The following is an 18,949-nucleotide window of genomic DNA, read 5'->3' on the forward strand; positions in this document are numbered from 1 at the left end:
ATGTTTGACTCCCATTTCGAAAGCCATGGCTAGCCCGATTAGGTAGGCTTCGTATTCCGCCGTGTTATTTGAACAGGGGAATTTCAGCTTGAACAATAGTGCCACTGCCTTGTCTTCTTCATGATATAAGACTACTCCCACCCCTCCAGACTAGGTAGTAGAAGACCTATCAAACTTCATTACCCATTGTTCTCTGACCTCTTCTGCCATGGCTACTTCCCCTGGAATTCAATCATCTAGCGGGAATGCCTCCTCTCCTGGAAACTATTCCAATAGATCCGCTATAACTTGACTTTTCACCGCCCTAGGCATCCCCATTCTCAAGTCGTATTGTGACAATTGTAACAACCATTGGGATATTCTGCTGGAGAGGATTGGTTGCTATAACAAAGCTTTAATGGCATGAGACTTAGTCATCAGCCATACTTCGTAGGCCAAGAAATAATGATGCAACCTCTGCGAAGCATATACAATGGTCAGGCATGCTCTCTCTGCCCTTGGGTAACGAGTTTCTGCATCTTTTAAGGCGCGACTGATGTAGTATATTGGCTGCTCGACGCCACCTCCATCCTCCTAGGCAATTAGTGCACCAATGGCATACGAGTTGGTGGCCAAGTAAAGTAGCAGTGGTTTTTTGTAGATAGGGGCCTGCACCATGGTGAGGTTCATCATTATCTGCTGCAACCTCTTTAAGGCCGTTTGCTGCGCTTCTCCCCACTCAAAACTTTGCCCCTTCTTGAGCAGCTTGGTGAAAGCAGAAGTGATTGATGCCAACCCAGGAATGAATCTCCGGATATATGAGACTTTTCCTAAGAAACTTTTTAACTCTTTTACTGTGATCGGAGGTCTCATAGTCGCTATGGCCGTGGCTTTGGCCGAGTCCACATCTATCCCCCTGCTGTGAACCAGGAAACCCAAGAATTTCCCAAAGGACACCTCAAAAATGCGCACTTGGGGTTCATTCTTAGCTTAAAGGCTCTGCATCTTTCAAATACCCTTTTCAACACGTAGAAGTGTTCTTCTCTCCTTTTTGATTTAACCACTATATCAGCCACATAGTCCTACAGTTTTTGGTGCATCATGTCGTGAAATATGGCTGTCATTGCTCGTTAATAAGCCGCACCTGCATTTTTTAACCCGAAGGGCATCACAGTGTAGTAGAAATTGCCCATGGGCGTTTTGAAAGCAGTTTTCTCTACATCCTTTGGTGCCATCCTGATCTGATTGTATCCGCTGAAACCATCCATGAACGAAAACATGGCACTTCTTGCTGCAGAATCTATCAGTAAATCCATGTTTGGCAATGGGAACTCGTCCTTTGGACAGGCTTTGCTGAGATTTCTGAAATCTACACAGCATCTTATCTGGTCGTTCTTCTTCTTTACTGGTACTATGTTGGATAGCCAGCGAGGATGTTAAATAGGCTTGATGAATCCTGCTGCTAGCGATTTCTGCACTTCTTTGACTATCTGCCCTTCTATTTCTGTGTGAAATATCCTGGCAGGCTGGGCCACCGGCTTGGCCTCTAGGTCTACATTTAATGTATGTACAACTAGCCCAAGGTCTAATCCTGACATTTCACTGTAGTCCCAAACGAAAACGTCTTTGAACTCTTTCAACAGCAGTATCAGTTCTGACTTCTCTTTTTCTGTCAGACTTGCACTAATTAAGATAGGCCTTGGTTCTTGTGAATTAGACCCTAGGTCAACTTCTTCCAATTCTTCTTTTGCCATAACCTGTGCGTCTTTTTCTACCACAACTTCCCCATCCTTTTCTTCTTCCTTTCCCAAACTTTCTTGAGCGACACAACACACCAAACTCCCGTGTTGCCATTCTTGGGTGAGGCCTGCTTGCATCTCACTCGTGGGCCCCACGCGCCTTCATAACTTATACACAATCCTGTCATCAAGGCCTCAGACCCTGATGCATTGGGGTGTGTTATCTGACTCTACGACAGGCACTTCTTTTCTTTTCTTCTTTCTCGCCAGTAGCTCCCTTAGATTGGGTTCTGGGTCACCTTGGACATCTTCCCATCTAGGCACGAAGGTACCTTATGGCTTTGAAACTGAGCTTTCCCCGGATGGAGACCATTAGTCGTAAAACATGGTTTCCACTAAGTGAGCTTCTGCTTGCTCAAATGGCGAGGGGTTTGCAGCTATACGTATCATCCTGCCATTCAATCTTCCTTTTACACACTGATGATAGGTGGACGGGACCAATCGGTGTTTGTGCAGCCAAGGCCTTCCCAAAAGCACATGATAAGATACTTCCGTTCTGACCACATGTAAACGAGCTAAAGAAACTATAGGACCTACTTTCAACCACAACTGAATGTGGCCTGCGGTGTACTCGCCTTTTCCGCCGAACCCTGTTACTTCCATCGGGCATCCTTGGATCTTTCTTTCTGAAATTCCTGCTGCTTGCAAGGTGCTCAACGGAATGAGGTTTACGGAGGCACCTGTATCTACCAAGGCCCTCTTGATTGGGATTTGGTTTATGGATGCTGCCAAATAGAGAGGCCTCCTATGATCTGGGTGTCCCACCTCCATATCCTCATTGCTAAATGTGATCTCGGTTGATTCTTGTAGGAGGGCTCTGTCTTCTGGCATTTCTGTTGATAAGCACTCTACCCCTGCCTCGGAGGTGATACTCACCAAAGCCTCTGTGGCTATCTTCCTTTCCTTTGCTGTGAGTCCCAACTGGTCAAACAAATTTTTGAATTTGGCACTCTACTGTAGAGTGGTAATCGCCATGGCAAGCAGGGCCAAGTTCTCCTCCTCACCTTCCCCCGAGTCTACGCATATTACCACTACTGCTATACCCTTTCCCTTGTGGTTCAGGAGTGGGTTTCTTTGGACTTCCTGTTGGGTTAACTCCAATGTGCCTTCTTTAATCCTGCAGTGCACCAATCTGCGGAGCGCCCAGCATTCTGTGGTGGGATGTTGTACATAGTTGTGCAGGTGGCAGAAGAGAGGATCTCTTCTTTCTTCCTCCGTGGGTTCTCTAGAAACCTGGTTGGGTTTAAAGATTTCGTTCGTTATCCATTTGTCTAGCAGCACATCTAACTCCTTAGGAGTACATGGTATGGATGGGGGCGTATCATATTCCCTCCCTTCAGTTTTCCTTCTCTACTCTCCAGTGGTCACTGCCATAGCCTACAGGGCGTTTCTTTTGTCTGAACTTGGTTTTACGGACTAGGCTGTCTTCTTGGCTTTCTGCAACAGCTGTGCAAACTGAGAAATTTCTAGATTTTCCAAGACAGCGCTGAATTCCCGAATCATGTTAGTCGTGCACATTTCTACTAAGGTCCGTTCTTCACAGTGGTCATAGCAGTCAAGTGCTATGTCCCTGAACCTCTTGATGTATTCCATCAAATCTTTGTCATTCATTTGTTTGGTTGCTTGCAGAGTTGCAAGCATTACTATGTCCTCTCCGTGGAAGTACTTAGTGCAAAATACATCCACCATGTCATCCCAGGTTGGGATCGATCTTGGTTTTAGGCCGATTTACCAGGTGTATGCCCGGTCACACAGTGACTTTGAAAACTCTCGAAGACATAAGTCTTCGTCTGCGGTGTAAGGGCCAAGGGTATTAATAAACTTGCTCACGTGCTCAATTGCACTTCCCTTCCTGCCATCGTATTGTACAAAAGCCCTTGGTTCATACCTCTCGGGGTATGGTTTGTTGAGTACTTTTAGTGGGTAAGGAGGCTTTTGTGCGTAAAACCTATCCTTAGGTGTTTTGGCTCTCTCTTGTTCTAGGAGAGCCGCTACTTCAGCCATAGTAATGAAACACTGTTCTGCGTTCCGTGGGACACCTCCTGCTAGTGTCTCTTCTCTGTCTGCCACATGCTCTGGGACATGCTGGTTTCCTTTCTCCTTCGTCTTGTCTGCTTTTAGTTGACGGATTTCTTCCATCATTTGTTGCTGCGAGTGCTGTAGTGATTGCAATACTTCAATAAAAGTACTAACATTGTCCGTGGGAATTCTTGGCTACAGTTGAGGATCAGCCCCCGTTCTGTTGGCACCTTCTATTTGGTTAGGTTGCTGTTGGTGAGGCGTTGTTGGCCTGGACTCTGCTTGTGAGGGTACGGCACTTATATTTCGTGTCATTCTGAACTTTGGTGGCACTGTTTGCGAGGGGTTCTGTTTTTTCACCCATATCTGCTTCCCAACTCCCCAGCAGGGTCGCCAATTGTAAGGTGGTAGGCTATGCTAGTGGTGTTGGGCTGCTTCCTGCGGCACTAAACTTAAGTTTTCTGGATAAGGGAGTTGGGACCGGTCCAACTGCAACTCAAGTTGGTCCGACTTGTGTGCAAACTAGGCCAGGTCTGCCAAGAACGTGCTTACCGCAAGCAGAACTGTTTCAGGTAAGTTGTGGCAAACAGACATAATAATAATAAAATAAACAAAATATTTGGCCACTCAGTGGGAAATGACCAAACAGCCCTTGAACACAATTACAGCAGCAATATTAATCATTTTACGGAAGGGAAAGAACAAAACAGAAGTTAACAAGTATTAATATGTATGGATTAATCAGAATGTTAGGAAAATCAACTAAAGTCCGGTCCGTAGAAGCAAAGCCAGAGAGGAAAGAACATTCCTTCTCAACGCAGTTAATCTCTTAGGAAAAAGTCCTGTCATGGAGATTAACTGTCCTGAGGGAAACGGGCCTGAGTGGTTTTTTGCATAGAGGCTCCTTGAGGTTTTCACAGAGAGAAGGATTTCATGAGGGAGAGAGGGAATCAATCTACCGGTGCATGTCTGCCGTTCTAAGTCTCACTTTGTCTTTCTTTTTGGTTGTTTTCTTTCTTTCTGTCCCACTCGTTTTTTTTTTTTTTTTTTTTTTTTTTTTTTTTTTTTTTTTTTTTTTCTGTTTCTCAATTTCTCTTTTCAAGTTCCTATTTCTTAGTCAAAGTTCCCGTCGTTCCTCCCCCCCTCTCCTCATGGTAAGACCCTCTTTTTATAGTTTCTGCCATGACCAGATTTTACTATTTTAGCCCTTAACTCCCTTTGTTTGGTCTGGGTGTACTAGCCGACCATCACTGTTCCGTCTGTGTGCCACCCTCCCATCACCAGACAAAGAAGAGTATTTTGCTTGCTTGTTTGTCGTGGCACCCTTTCCTGCTACTGTCTGGGTTCTTTCTCTCTCCCTATCCCTCATGGCATGCACTTAGTGGTTCCAACTCAGCTTGCCTCTTTTGGGTAGTAAGTCATCCCAACAAAACACCTCCCCGAAAGAGCCTGAGCCGAAACCTTCAAAATAGATTTTTCCCCTCTCCCCACCACCAAACCATGCCCTCTGAATCTCTGACCCCCGACCTCACTATGCTCTGTATTGGCTGGGTACAGGTTGGTAGTGCCTGGGCCTTGTGCGTGACTTCCTTCCACATGTGTCCAAAATCTGTCTACTGCCCATTCGTCTGCCGTGGTCTGGAGACTTGCCTGTCTGACTTGCCGTCCGTTTTCTTTGACCTTTTATGTGGGCTGCTTTTTGATTTCCCACTCCTCTTAGGAGCTGGGCTTTATTTGATGATGGGCCTTATATTTCTTTGGCCCACTTCTTGATTTCCCTCATTTCCTGCCATATTGTTCTGTTATTCCTGCTATAATGATTTAATCCTGCTGGGCCTCTTTAGGCCAGCCGTTTACTCTTTCTCCCAGTGGCTTGGTATGTCCACTAGTTTCTTTTCTTACTTATGGGCTCCAGTGTCCCTTTTGTCTTTCTCTTAGGCGTCCTTGGTCCATTTGCTTTCTTTGGGCTTCCTTGGCCCTTTTGCTAATTCTGCATTCCCATGAGCTTTTACTAACTTCATTGGGCTTCCCCGGCCCAATAACCTTATTTTCATCCTTCGGGTTCATGGGCCTGCCGTAAACCCCTTACTTTCCTAGTTTGCATTACTTTGGGCTTGTGGCGGCCCTTTCTCACTTTTCTACATCATACACTGTTCATGGGATGCTATTTCTCTCTTTCCAGGCTTCTTTAAGCCCACTTGCCTCTTCAAGGCCCATTTGTTTATTTCTTGGGCCTGTGATCCATTATTCCTGCCGCTTGAGCCTAATGGTTTTGCTGTCTACTTGCCAATTCTTTGCTGCCCTTGTTATTGGACTTTCCTTCTTTCTACCTAGATTCTCACAAATGGCCCTCAACACTGGGGTATAAAGTTATTTCCTTTCCTTCTAATATCTAATTGGGAACCCTATTTAAAGCTTCCATAATTCACTATTATATGCAGCTAATCATGGATTAATGAAATCTGGTTTGAAATTTTTTTTTCCAAGCTTGGCTAATTTTAAGAAACTTAAGTGGTTTTAGGACTACAAACTATTTTACAACTGTTTTGTCATAACTTCGTTGTGACAAACTGTAAGTGATTGTCTATTATTTACATATGGACCTACCGTTTCTTTTTTACCAGTCATATTCTACCACATCACAGTTGTAGAAAAGAAGTTATGAAATAAATTGTGGTCCTAGATTTTTTTTCCCCAATCCCTCTTTCTTTGCTTGGTGTTAATTTCTAGATTTTGACATTTTGTCCTTCTTTCTACTACTGCGTCACTACAAAAAACGCGCTTTAGAGCTGCGTTTTGGAGCTGCGTTTTTTAAAAACGCAGCTTCAGTATACTGTTTGAGCTGCATTTTTTAAAAATGCAGCTTCAGGATACTGTTTGAGCTGCGTTTTACAAAAACGCAACTCCACCATTGGATGTATAGCTGCGTTTACTAAAAAAACGCAGCTTTAGACCCCTCCAGGAATTTTTTTTTTTTTTTTTCAATATTTCCTAAAGCTGCGTTTAACAAACGCAGCTTAAACTGAAACTGAAACTGAAATTGAAAACACTGTAGCGAAATAATTTTTAAATGTGTAAATAGTGTTGTGGGACCCATTTTTAATGAAAAAGTTGTTAAAAAGTGTAATTTGTGGGTCCATGAACAGTACATCTGAGCACTGTTCATGGAAAATCTGGTCAACAAATGCGGCTTAGAAAAAAAAAAAAAAAAAAAAAGGAAAACGCAGAATTAGTGAACGTGGACGCGCAAACGCGCAATCCAAACACAGTTAGAGCTGCATTTTATTAAACGCAGCTTAAAAACGTCTGGAGCTGCGTTTAATCAAACACAGCTTTATATAAATGTATGAGAGCTGTCTAGAACTGCGTTTGATTAAACGCAACTCCAGATATGTTTAAGCTACATTTAATCGAACGCAGCTCTAGGATTGCTATAAAATTTATAAAAAAAAAACCCTAAATCTCAACACAATTGACCCAAAACCTTTGAAAAATCACTCTCAGCTCTCTCAACCTAGCTCCCCGATCCCTAATCTGGCCGCCGTGCCCGCACAACCTCTCGCCGCCGTGCACTCAACCAACCCACAAACCTCACGCCTTTTAGCCTCCCTCGTCAATCAGTAAGCTCTCTCTCTCTCTCTCTCTCTCTCTCTCTCTCTCTCTCTCACATAGATCCTCTCTCTCAATACCCATGTTTCTGTTTCTCTGTTTTCATTGACACCCTTCATAAAAAATTTGATCTTTTTGTGCTGCATATTTGTTTGCTCCGATGGGATTTAGATCTGTGTGATTTAAAGGTATTTTTTTGATTTGCTAAATTGTGTAGTATGGTTTAATGGGTACTAATTTATGTTGGGTTTATTATTGTTTCTCGTTTTTGGATTGGTATAGGTGAGGATTCAATTGGGTCAGGGATCAGCAGGCTCGGTAGCGAGGAACATGCTTAAGGAGGAGGGCTTTGGTGCCTTTTACAAGGTTTGGTTCTACAAAATAATAAAAAGTTTGGATTTTTATACAATATGATCTGTTTATCTTAGCTATAAAGACATGTATGTGTTTTCAAGTATCGAACTTGGTTTTTGTTATTCAAGATCTGTATTAAAAAAATGGATCTTTACAATGATTTAGTTGAGGATTTAAATTTATCATATAGTGTGTACATTAGGGTGATATCCTCATTATTTTCAAATGAGCTATATGATTTGGAATCCCAAAGTGCATTCATGTCAGATAGACTTATATCAGACAACATCCTTGTAGCCTTTGAAACCCTTCATCACCTTAAGACAAAAACAAAAGGGAAATCTGGATTCATGGCCATTAAGCTCGATATGAGCAAAGCATATGACAGAGTGGAATGGGCATTCTTAGAAAAAGTAATGGAAAAATTGGGCTTTGATAATAGGTGGATCACACTTGTTAGTTCTTGCATTCGATTTGTCTCCTTCTCTGTGTTGGTTAATGGTGAACCCCATGGTAATTTCACTCCTAATAGGGGACTCCGCCAAGGAGATCCACTGTCACCTTATTTGTTTCTCTTGTGTGCAGAAGGGTTACATTCACTTATTCAACAAGCTGAAATTTCAGGCACAATCAAAGGAGTCTCCCTTTGTAGTACGGGTCCAAAAGTTTCACACTTGTTCTTTGCCGATGATAGCTTGCTCTTTTGTAGGGCAAAATCACAAGAGGCGAGTTCTATCATGGAGATTCTGAAACAGTATGAAGAAGCATCAGGGCAACAAATAAACCGAGAAAAAACTCAACTCTTCTTTAGTCCCAATACGGATCCACATGTGCAAGAGGAAATAAAGACTTTGCTAGGAGTGGCAGCTACTACTAATTATGAAAAATATCTCGGTTTACCCTCTTTTGTGGGGAGAGGAAAAAAACAAAGTTTTGGCTACATTAGGGAGAGGATTTGGCATAAGATGCAAGGGTGGAAAGAAAGATTACTATCACAAGGCGGGAGAGAAGTGTTAATAAAAGCGGTCCTTCAAGCTATGCCCACTTTCACCATGGGATGCTTCAAAATCCCAAAAAGTCTTTGTAAGGATATTGAATCCCTAATTTGGAAATTTTGGTGGGGTTATAAGGGGGAAGCACGAAAAATTCATTGGGTGGGATGGAAAAAATTATGCAAGTCAAAGAGCCACGGATGGTTGGGATTCAAGGATATTGAACTCTTCAATATTGCTATGCTAGGCAAGCAAGTTTGGAGATTGATCCATAACAAAGACTCTCTCTTCTACAAGGTGTTTAAAGCCAAATATTTCCCCAATTGTTCAATTCTGGATGAGGGGGTAAAGGAGAATGGGTCATATGCTTGGCAAAGCATTCTAAAAGCACGAGGGGTGGTGAGGATGGGGTCAAAATGGAGAATTGGAGATGGACAATCTGTCAGGATCCGTGGGGACAAATGGCTACCTGATTTGTTCTCTAGCCGTGTGGTGTCTCCACAGAAAAATTTCCCAAACAACACTCGAGTCTGTGCTCTTATTGATGAGGAAAATAGATGCTGGATGGAGGATCGGATACGTGAGGAATTTCTGCCACATGAAGCTGAAGCAATCCTTAGCCTTCCGTTGAGTTTCAACGGCAAAGAGGACAGGTTAATATGGGCTGAAACGGCGAATGGTTTTTACACCACTAAGTCAGCATACCGACTATTGTTACAGGCAGCAGAGGCAGCGGTCCCTGGCACATCAAACTCAGCGGCTTAGAAGCCATTCTGGCAGGAGCTTTGGTCGCTGAACGTGCCTAATAAAATTCGTCACTTCTTGTGGCGCGCGGCAAACGACTCCCTTCCAACAAAAAAGAACTTGCAGAAGAGAAATATCATTCAAGACACAACTTGTGATCGTTGTAGAGGTGATACTGAAGATGGAATCCACGCAATATGGGGCTGCCAAATGATCAAACAAGTTTGGTGGGAGCTGGAAAAGTGCAGAGAATTCTTGAACGACCATTTTGCTAGCTTCCATGACCTGCTGCAAGGAATCCTTGCCCAGAAAAATCCACACTTCGCTGAGCTATTTGCCTTTATTGGGTGGAGCATTTGGCATGATCGAAACGCAAGGAGGTTGGGCTCACCTTCTCTGCCAATTGAGAAAATTTACAGAGTCGCTGTGGAGCGCTTAAAGGAGTTTCATTCAGTCCAAGAAGATCCGAGAACACAGTTAACGGTGCATCACCCGACTCACTGGCTGCCACCGTCGCCCTCAGTGTATAAGGTGAATTTTGATGGATCCACTTTTCAGAACATCGTTGCTGCCGGTCTGGGCGTGGTTGTACGTGATTCAGAGGGTTTAGTCATTGCGGCGCTATCGGAACGAATCCATTTGCCTCCAACTGTAGCAGCTTTGGAAGCGTTGGCTTGCAGAAGATCCATCGTATTCGCAAATGAACTTGGGCTGCAGGATGTGGTTTTCGAAGGCGATTCAGAGGTTATCTTTAAACTTCTCACAGCAAAGCAACCTTGCATGACAACATTTGGACACATTATTGAAGATTCATGCTCCCTAGCATCAACATTCAGGTCAGCCACCTTCACTCACACCAAGCGCCAGGGTAACAAAGTTGCAGACAAACTCGCTAAGCTAGCGAAAAATTTGTATGAACCACAAGTATGGTTAGAGGAAATTCATTGTAATGTAACAGAGCTTGTATCTGCGGATAGGATTTTCATGCATGTTTAATGATAAGTTTCTTTCCGGTTTCTCAAAAAAAAAAAAAAAAAAGCTATATGGTTTGGATTGTGTTAAGTATTTGCCCGTTGTTTAGTTTGGTGTATGAATTTATGTAGAGGGTGCTTGTTTAAATGTCAGAATAAGAGGCTAATGAAAGGTCACATGCTTAATGGTGTAATTTAATTTGGCCGTAATTATTGTGATTTGTTTGATTCAAATTGTACCTATGTGTTGTGTCTTGATATTTGGTCCCTCCCTCCCCCGTCTGGCAACACACACATTGCACACACAAAAGCACATTAGTTGGTCTAATTGCATTATAAATTGGGTATTGACACTTTGTACTTTATAGTTAATTTTTTTTTTTTAAATTCTCATCTAAAGTATCAAATTGTTTATGTAATATGCTTTAGATTTTATATAATTTCGTTGGTTTTAATTTATGGTTTTTGTGTGGTAAGAAACAAATAGGATTGGATTTTGATGTAATGACAAGTACTTTTTATCCAAATGATGATTTTTAATGTTCAAAGTTTGGAGTCAGATAACATCATAACACTATTTGCTTACCAATTTTTTCAAACCTCACACAAGTAGAGCCCTATCTATTGTCAAACTATTGTTGTTTTGCTCTCGCTGCATATGTTCTTAGGTCCACTCTGCCATCTTTTTCTTAAGTGTATTATGAATGGCTTTCATTTGTACTAATAAGAGAAGTATGATAACCAAGTTTTATATGTATTATTTTAGGTGCATCATCAATTCCTTATTAGAGTGTCTCAAATTCTTTTTTTGATATCGTGTTTGTGTGTTACAGCATGGTCTATATGTACTACTGTTGGAGATATGGCTCACAAACCTGCATACTTTGTGCCTGGTAAGCTCTAATTTTTATGTCAACTTGGGGTGAGAATCATATGCTCAGTATAGTGAAAAAAAAAAAACTGAATAAAGGTGGATAGCAGCCTTATATGACATGATATTCTTGGTCAATAAAACAATAGCATAAGCAAATCTCAATAGAAGACCATCAAAACACTACAAAAAATATTAGAGCACCTCAAAATTCTGTTTAAGTATAAAGATAAACATGCTTGGCTATCTAAAGAATTAATTCAACTCAATAGAGGCAATTAAACATAAAAAAGGAAATCAATAAGACTCTCTGATTTAAAATTAGAAAGAAACATGTATAATTAAAAGAAGGAAGAATTGTGAGGAATATCTAAATAAGGACTAAAGGAAATGCATTGTGTGGGATAATATTGTCACCAAGCTTATCAAGTGCTTTGACTAGAGTCAAGGTGGTTGAGCAATGAGGCATGGATTTGTTGATTTTTTTTTAAAAGAGATAGTTTTAATATATGGCATCCGCTCGTGATGATTGTTTTTATTGAATTCTTAAATTAGTTACGTTTAAGGCAAACAACTGATTTTTATACATAGTTGGGGTCTTCAAAAATTATCAACAAACTCAAGATCAATAAAAAAATCCACCAGTCTTTTTTTACTTTTATTTTATTGGTGAATTAGGTAGAACATGTAACTTTCCCCTAAAGTTTAACCAACACAAACCTGAAAAGAAAGATGTTTTATTTATCTTACTCAAATACTTTAAGGTGTTTCCCTACTTCTTTCAGATCTTTTGGTGCAATAGGGCAGTGCCTCAGTTCTACAAAAAAACGCAGCTATAGGCAAAAATCTATGGGAGGCTGTAGCCGTGTTTCTAAAACGCAGCACAAAGCAGGTCTATAGTCGCATTTTTTATAAAAACGCAGCTATAGACTCGGTTTGGGCTGCGTTTTTAGAAACGCAACTCTAGGTCCCCGCAGGGGGCTATAGCCTCGCTGCATAGGCTGTGTTTGGAAACGCAGTTATAAAAACGCAGCTATAGGCTATAGCTGCGTTTTGCAAATGCAGCTATAGTCCTCTTTTTTTGTAGTGCGTGATAATTTCAAACAACCATACCTTTGATCACTTTATTTTATCCCTCTTTCCATTATTTGATATTTAATAAGCCTAGACGTTGATTAATAAGTTTATCTTCTTCTTTTTTTTTTCTTTTTTCTTTTTTTCTTTTTTTACCTACACATGTTCCCCACTTCCCCTTGAGAACGCGTTTGTAATCTTTCTAGGAAAAGGTTTTTTGTGAGCCCAAGTACTGTTTCTAGGAAAAGGACTGGCAATAGTCTATAAGGCTTCCTCATGGTAAACAAATATAGAGATTAAATTTTATAAAATTCCAAAACCAGATTTTAAGCTCTAAGGGTGTGATTGCTTAGGAAAGTGGGAGTAGCTGGGATTTATCTTTCTTTATTTCACATTCAATGTTACAACACCAAAAAGCCATCTACTCCCTCAATATCTATATTCAAAATCCAATATTTTCATTTCCTAAATCCTAAAATATCAAACGAAACTAATGACATGGTCAAAATTCCTGATTTAGAGCAGAATTTCTAAAGACCCTACATGGCCAGTAAAGTTTGTGTCGTGTGTTAAGACCAATTCAAAGGTTGATCAGCAACAAAGTAAGGGGGTTATTTGGTGGGAAAAAACTAGACATGGCAAAACGGGTCAGACCCGTTTTGACCCGACCCGTTTGACCTGCAACCCGTTTGACCCGTAACCCGATTGACCCGTTTAAAAATGACCCGTTTTAACCCGTGACCCGTTTTGACCCGCGACCCGATTGACCCGAGACCCGATTGACCTGACCCGAACCCGAACCCGAACCCGACCCGCACATTTTGTCACGTTTACCAATGTTGAGTAGATTTAGATTGAGGTGTAATTTTTATAAAATATTTACTTATTCTTTTTTACTTAATATGTTATGTACTCCATTATAGTTTGTTATTTTTTACTTGCCACCTTTATTTTCTCTTCCTACTTTAAATAGATTAAAGATTATACCAAGATTAGTTTCTAGAAAGCTGGAACAGGAGTTGCACCAAATTTGGGTATCAATTCAAGTGTTTAGTGGTAATTGGTAACAATATCACTAGTGAGAATCTAATCACAATTAAGGAACTCATAAACAATTGACAGATTGCATCTATTTCAAAAAAAAAAAAAAAAAATTGTTTGAAAAATACGGGTCAACTCGACCCGACTCACGACCCGACTCAACCCGCGACCCGTTTGACCCGCAACCCGATTGACCCGTTTTAAAAATGACCCGTTTTGACCCGTGACCCGTTTAACCCGCAAACCCGATTGACCCGACCCGAACCCGACCCGACCCGCCCGTTTTACCACGTCTAGAAAAAACTAATGTTAAGCTGTTTTCATTGCATACTTCACATCCATTCTACTTCTTTAGCTTTATCAAATGTTTGAACTTAAAGAAAGTGTTTTAACTTTTAAAATTGAAAACGTTAGAAAGACCTAACTTACATGCTCACATTCTTAAAGAAACATGACCAAAATGACAAATCAAAGCCAAAATTGTCAAGTTACATGACCAATGACCTCTTAACTTATATGCCTACCTCTTTCCCTTGTAAGAAGAGCAAGGAGGGTTGAAATTGTGGATTCAAACCCACTATACTCAACAATAAAAAATTAAAACCTTTAAAGAATTTAGGTGACAAGTTGTTAAATATTGTGGATTCAAATCCACTACAAATTCAAATACGTTGTTAAATATTAAGGTTATTACAACTGGTTTCAAACAAAATTAGGTTTAGGTTGTTGAAATTTTTTATTTAAAGGCAAAAGAAATTATATGTAGTGATTTTTTTGGCCAGGTCAGGGGTTCAATGAACCCCTTGGCTGGCTGTAGCGCCGCCCATGTGGTGGACCTTTTCAACTCTTGGTATAAATTTAAAGTTCACGGTTCTCTGTTCAGGAGCTAAGACTTTAAGCTCTTTCTCTTTGGGTTTTCTTGGAGCTATGGAACCAGAAATAACGACGCTAGGGAGCTCTATCCCAGTTCCTTGTGTTCAAGAGCTAGCAAAGGAGACGACAAGCAGAGTCCCACCACGTTATGTTCGTTTTCCTAATGAGCCTCCCATCATATCTGACACCACTTCTTTACCCCAAGTCCCAGTCATCGACATGCAAAGGTTATTTTCTGCAGAATTTGTGGACACAGAGTTGGAGAAGTTACACTATGCAAGCAAGGAATGGGGTTTCTTCCAGGTTATCCTCTCTCTCTCTCTCTTTCTCTCTCTCTCTCTCTCTTTCTCTCTGTGTGTGTGAAAAGAATGTTTAGGAGTGGAAAACTATACCTGTCTTACTGAATCTGAACAAACATGATCAAAATAATCGGTGGTTAAGTGGTAAAAAAAGGAATTAGAGAAAGAGATAAGATATGATTTGATGTAAAACATGACAAAGTGAGAAGAAAACTCTTCCTAACAAAAAAGAGTCGACTTCACTCTGTTTATGATTTCCTATTTTATTTCTTATAGTACGAGACTGTACGACTGTACAAGGATAGTAGATTATACAACTTTTAAAGTTACAAACTTGGTCAGGCCACAAAGAAGAGTAGGCATTCTATATTGTTCGTTAACTTCTGAGTTTATAATTATCTTCTTCTTTCTTTTTTCTTTAATATAAAAAACTAGTTTAAATATATTTTATTTTGAATGAAGCCTATTCCTCTTGCGCAGTTAATTAATCATGGGGTGAGCATTTCATTGGTGGAGAAGGTGAAAGTAGGCATTCAAGAACTCTTTAATCTGCCGATGGAAGAGAAGAAGAAGTTATGGCAATTACCAGGAGATCTTGAGGGGTTTGGACAGGCCTTTGTTGTGTCTGAGGAACAAAAGCTTGATTGGGGAGACATGTTCTACGTGGTCACACGTCCAATCCATTTGAGAAAGCCTCACTTGTTCCCCAAGATCCCACTCCCATTCAAGTCTCTCTCTCTCTCTCTCTCTCTCTTCACAATGATTGGTACATCCTTTTTTAAAAAAAAACAAAACAATTTATATCTCTCTTACAATAATTGGTACTTCCTTTATTTTTTCTTGACTCAATAATTTGTACTTTTTTTATTAATTGTTTTCATAAACTTATTTTTAAAAACAAAACAATTTATATGGTGTTTAAGATATGAATCTTAGTTCTTTTCAAGCAAGGTTGTGAGCCAATTTAAATTATGTATATTATAATTTGGCATGTGAAGGAATCAAAACAAAAGGCCAAATTATAGAGAAATGTTGCTTGTGAGCGATAATGAGAAGACAAAATAATTAAGATAGATGGTGGTGGAATATGTCAAGTCTTTCAGTTGAAAAATGAACATTCACTTGTCACATTCATGACAAATAGGCATGCAGCATTGTCCACTCATAAAAAACTTCTCTGATCCAATTAAAGAGTCTCGCATATCAGCTCAATTTGCACTTTATGGTATTTCCAATAAAGACAATCAAAGGTTTAAATCCCCTTTCCTCCTTCTCAAAAAAAAAAATCTATGTCCCAAATACCAATTCCAAACAACTTATTAGCTAGCTCTTGACAATAATAATAAATAATTAAGAACACTGTTATATATATATATATATATATATATATATAGAGAGAGAGAGAGAGAGAGAGAGAGGCAACACTAACTTTTTTTTCTAGTTGGGTTTACTCAAAGTCTAATTACTATTCTGGTGATTAACTATCTTCCTTCACATGTAGAGATAATTTAGACGCTTACTCAGCAGAGCTTAAAGACCTTGCCATAAAAATACTTGAACTGATGGCAAAAGCTCTAAGAATGGAACATAATGACATGAGGAGCCTGTTTGAAGAAGGGCTTCAGGGAATGAGAATGAACTACTATCCTCCATGCCCACAACCTGAGCTTGCGATTGGCCTCAATGCTCACTCAGATTCTGTGGGCTTAACTATCCTCCTCCAAGTCAATGAAATGGAAGGCCTCCAGATAAGGAAAGATGGGAGGTGGATTTCAGTCAAACCTCTCCCTAATGCCTTTATTGTCAACATTGGCGACATTTTGGAGGTAAATACCAATTTTTTGAGTAATTATTCAATGCTCTCTAAATAATATGTTTTCTCCACTCACATAATTACAAGTGTCACTAATTAATTAAATGATAAGGCCTATATTCATGCTAGCTAGCAAAATTGCTTCCAAACTATTGAGTGATTTTTCTAAAGTTTCCATCTTCCTATCCATTTAGCTAAAGAACTAAGGTTCATTCCTTAAAACATAATTAAAGATACATAAACCCACCAAATCCTTTTGCAATATACTCAATTTTAAGGCACTCAAAAGTCAAAGCAAGACCAGATAGAAAAGAAATTCTTAAAAAAATAATAAAAAAATAAAAAGAGTTATTCCAAAATTAAACTACAATCTTTAGCATACTATTTCCCATAACTATCTTATATGACAAACTATAACTAGCAATCTATTACTTTCGCATGATCCCACTACTTTTCCTCTACTAACAATTGACCACATAAAATAGTTGTGGCAAAAGATATGTAAAGTTTTTGCTCCTAGAATATTCTAAAAATTATATCTAAGGACTTAGATTGGATCTCATGTCCAGTTGCGCTAGACTCATTGAAATAATGACACGTACATAATCAACAGTAGACAAATAGGATCATTTGGATGGATCCAGTGCAACTGGACACTAGACCCACTTCTTACCCTATATTTAATTGTTCTTTCTTTTCATTTGGACACCTTATCTTGAATCAAACAAAATCATGAGCTACCACAGTCCAAAACTACCATTATTGGTTTTCCATGAATTATTTGGCAGATTGTGACAAATGGAATTTACCGTAGCATCGAGCATCGGGCAACTGTTAACTCAGAAAAGGAGAGGCTTTCTGTGGCCACATTTTACAGCCCAAGCCTAGAAGCAGATATGGGTCCAGCACCATGCCTTATTACTCCAGAATCTCCAGCATTGTTCAAAAGAATAGGCGTTGCTGATTATATCAGGGAACTTTTCTCACGCGAACTCGATGGAAAGGCATTCATTGATTCCATGAGGATCCAGAAAGGCACTTAAGACTTGAGAGACACTCTCGAGTTTAAAACCTATATATTGTATGTGCGTGCTACTAGCTTGTATACTTAAATCTGGTTTGATTAAATGCATCCAGATTTGAATAAACGCAATATTCATAAAAAAATTGTTTTTTTTTTTTTTGATGGGGATGTAGATTGAATGACCTGCAAACTCTTTGGTCAGATTACTAGAAGGGATAACCAATAACTCGCGAAAATCTGAGAAAATCATTCTACAATCTGAGAATTGGACATTAGGAAAGCATGAAAAGTTCGGTACTTATAGGTGATGTCAATATACCTATATATCAATACTGCTTCACAAAATGTGTGCAAATACTTGAAAACCCAACTACAGTGCTAGTTCACATTCTCTACAGTTTATTTTTTCGACAGTCGTGAAAGAAACAAAATACATTCAATTAAATATTGAAAGCAAGCCACTATACGGCAGAAAAGCATGGGGGCATAAGGACACATTCACACATGAAACAACCACTAGGCACTAAAACATACATTTGAAAGAAACAAATACTAGATTTTAATATACGACAATGCCCTCCATTCTCATTGATTATTTCTTTCTCATAAAACTCCTTATGGGGTATAAGGATTAAGGAGGCTACATCTCTTAATCTCATTGCCAAGATTCTTAAATTTCTCGGATACCACATCACTATCACCATTAAATATGGTTTCCTCAGACAGACCATTTCAAACCCACTTTAGTCCAGATCACTCACAGCTATAATGATATATCAAGTCAATAAAATGAAGTGGCTATAACTGTGATTAAATAAACTTTCTCAATTAACCATAGATTATTAGGATAATGAAACTAGAAAGATATTCCTCTGCCAGGAGGAATGGTTCAAATTGCCAGCTAATATAAAAATGCACCCAGCAACAATACAAAATTCATTTAAACTAAAGAAAAAAAGAAGAAAAAAAATACGGAATATATGACAAAGCTTAGAACAAGGGAAACTTAGCCAATAAATTATTGTACATTGAATATTAATTATGTCCTTTGTCACAGAAAACACCACAAGCAAAGAATCTAACTAAACTGCCACAGCTTAACATTTCTCCCGAAATCAACTCAACCGATTTCAAAACAAAAATTTGGCATATTCTGCCATATTTCCATAGTAACCCCATTATCAACTTTGTCAACTGAAAATTCTTCACCTACTCAAGCATAATATAACTCACACACCAAGAGAGAGAGAGAGAGAGAGACCAACATATCACTAAGTAATTTACTCAAAAACAAACAGATTAAAAATAGAAGTTGCAGCATAAAATCTACTATTTTTAAAATAGAAAAATAATGTACAGAAATTGTTAAATATGTTACATATATCGCTATGCTATGCGGACCAATGGCTTCATTCCCTATTCATGACCTGAAGTATATTAATCCCTAAATTCCAACAATACCTTTAAGTGATAAATTTGTCATATAC

General features: G+C 39.5%; 2 protein-coding genes across 2 annotated transcripts in view; both read left to right on the forward strand.

Annotated features, from left to right (window-relative positions):
* The first annotated feature begins 7,204 nt into the window (after nt 1–7,204).
* LOC126726369 (protein SRG1-like) overlaps nt 7,205–18,949 on the forward strand; it is an 81,176-nt gene continuing 69,431 nt past the window's right edge. The window contains exons 1-3 of the mRNA XM_050431604.1: nt 7,205–7,417; nt 7,689–7,772; nt 11,301–11,360. Coding sequence (XP_050287561.1) covers nt 11,330–11,360 — 31 coding nt within the window. The 5' untranslated portion in view covers nt 7,205–7,417; nt 7,689–7,772; nt 11,301–11,329. The remainder of the gene's footprint in view (nt 7,418–7,688; nt 7,773–11,300; nt 11,361–18,949) is intronic.
* LOC126726370 (protein SRG1-like) lies at nt 14,242–17,621 on the forward strand. The gene is made up of 4 exons (XM_050431613.1): nt 14,242–14,629; nt 15,106–15,353; nt 16,127–16,451; nt 17,227–17,621. Exons 1-4 carry the CDS (start codon nt 14,279–14,281, stop codon nt 17,479–17,481), a joined length of 1,179 nt encoding a protein of 392 aa, XP_050287570.1. The 5' UTR covers nt 14,242–14,278; the 3' UTR covers nt 17,482–17,621.

The sequence above is a fragment of the Quercus robur genome, chromosome 5, assembly GCF_932294415.1.
Source record: "Quercus robur chromosome 5, dhQueRobu3.1, whole genome shotgun sequence".
NCBI lineage: Eukaryota > Viridiplantae > Streptophyta > Magnoliopsida > Fagales > Fagaceae > Quercus > Quercus robur.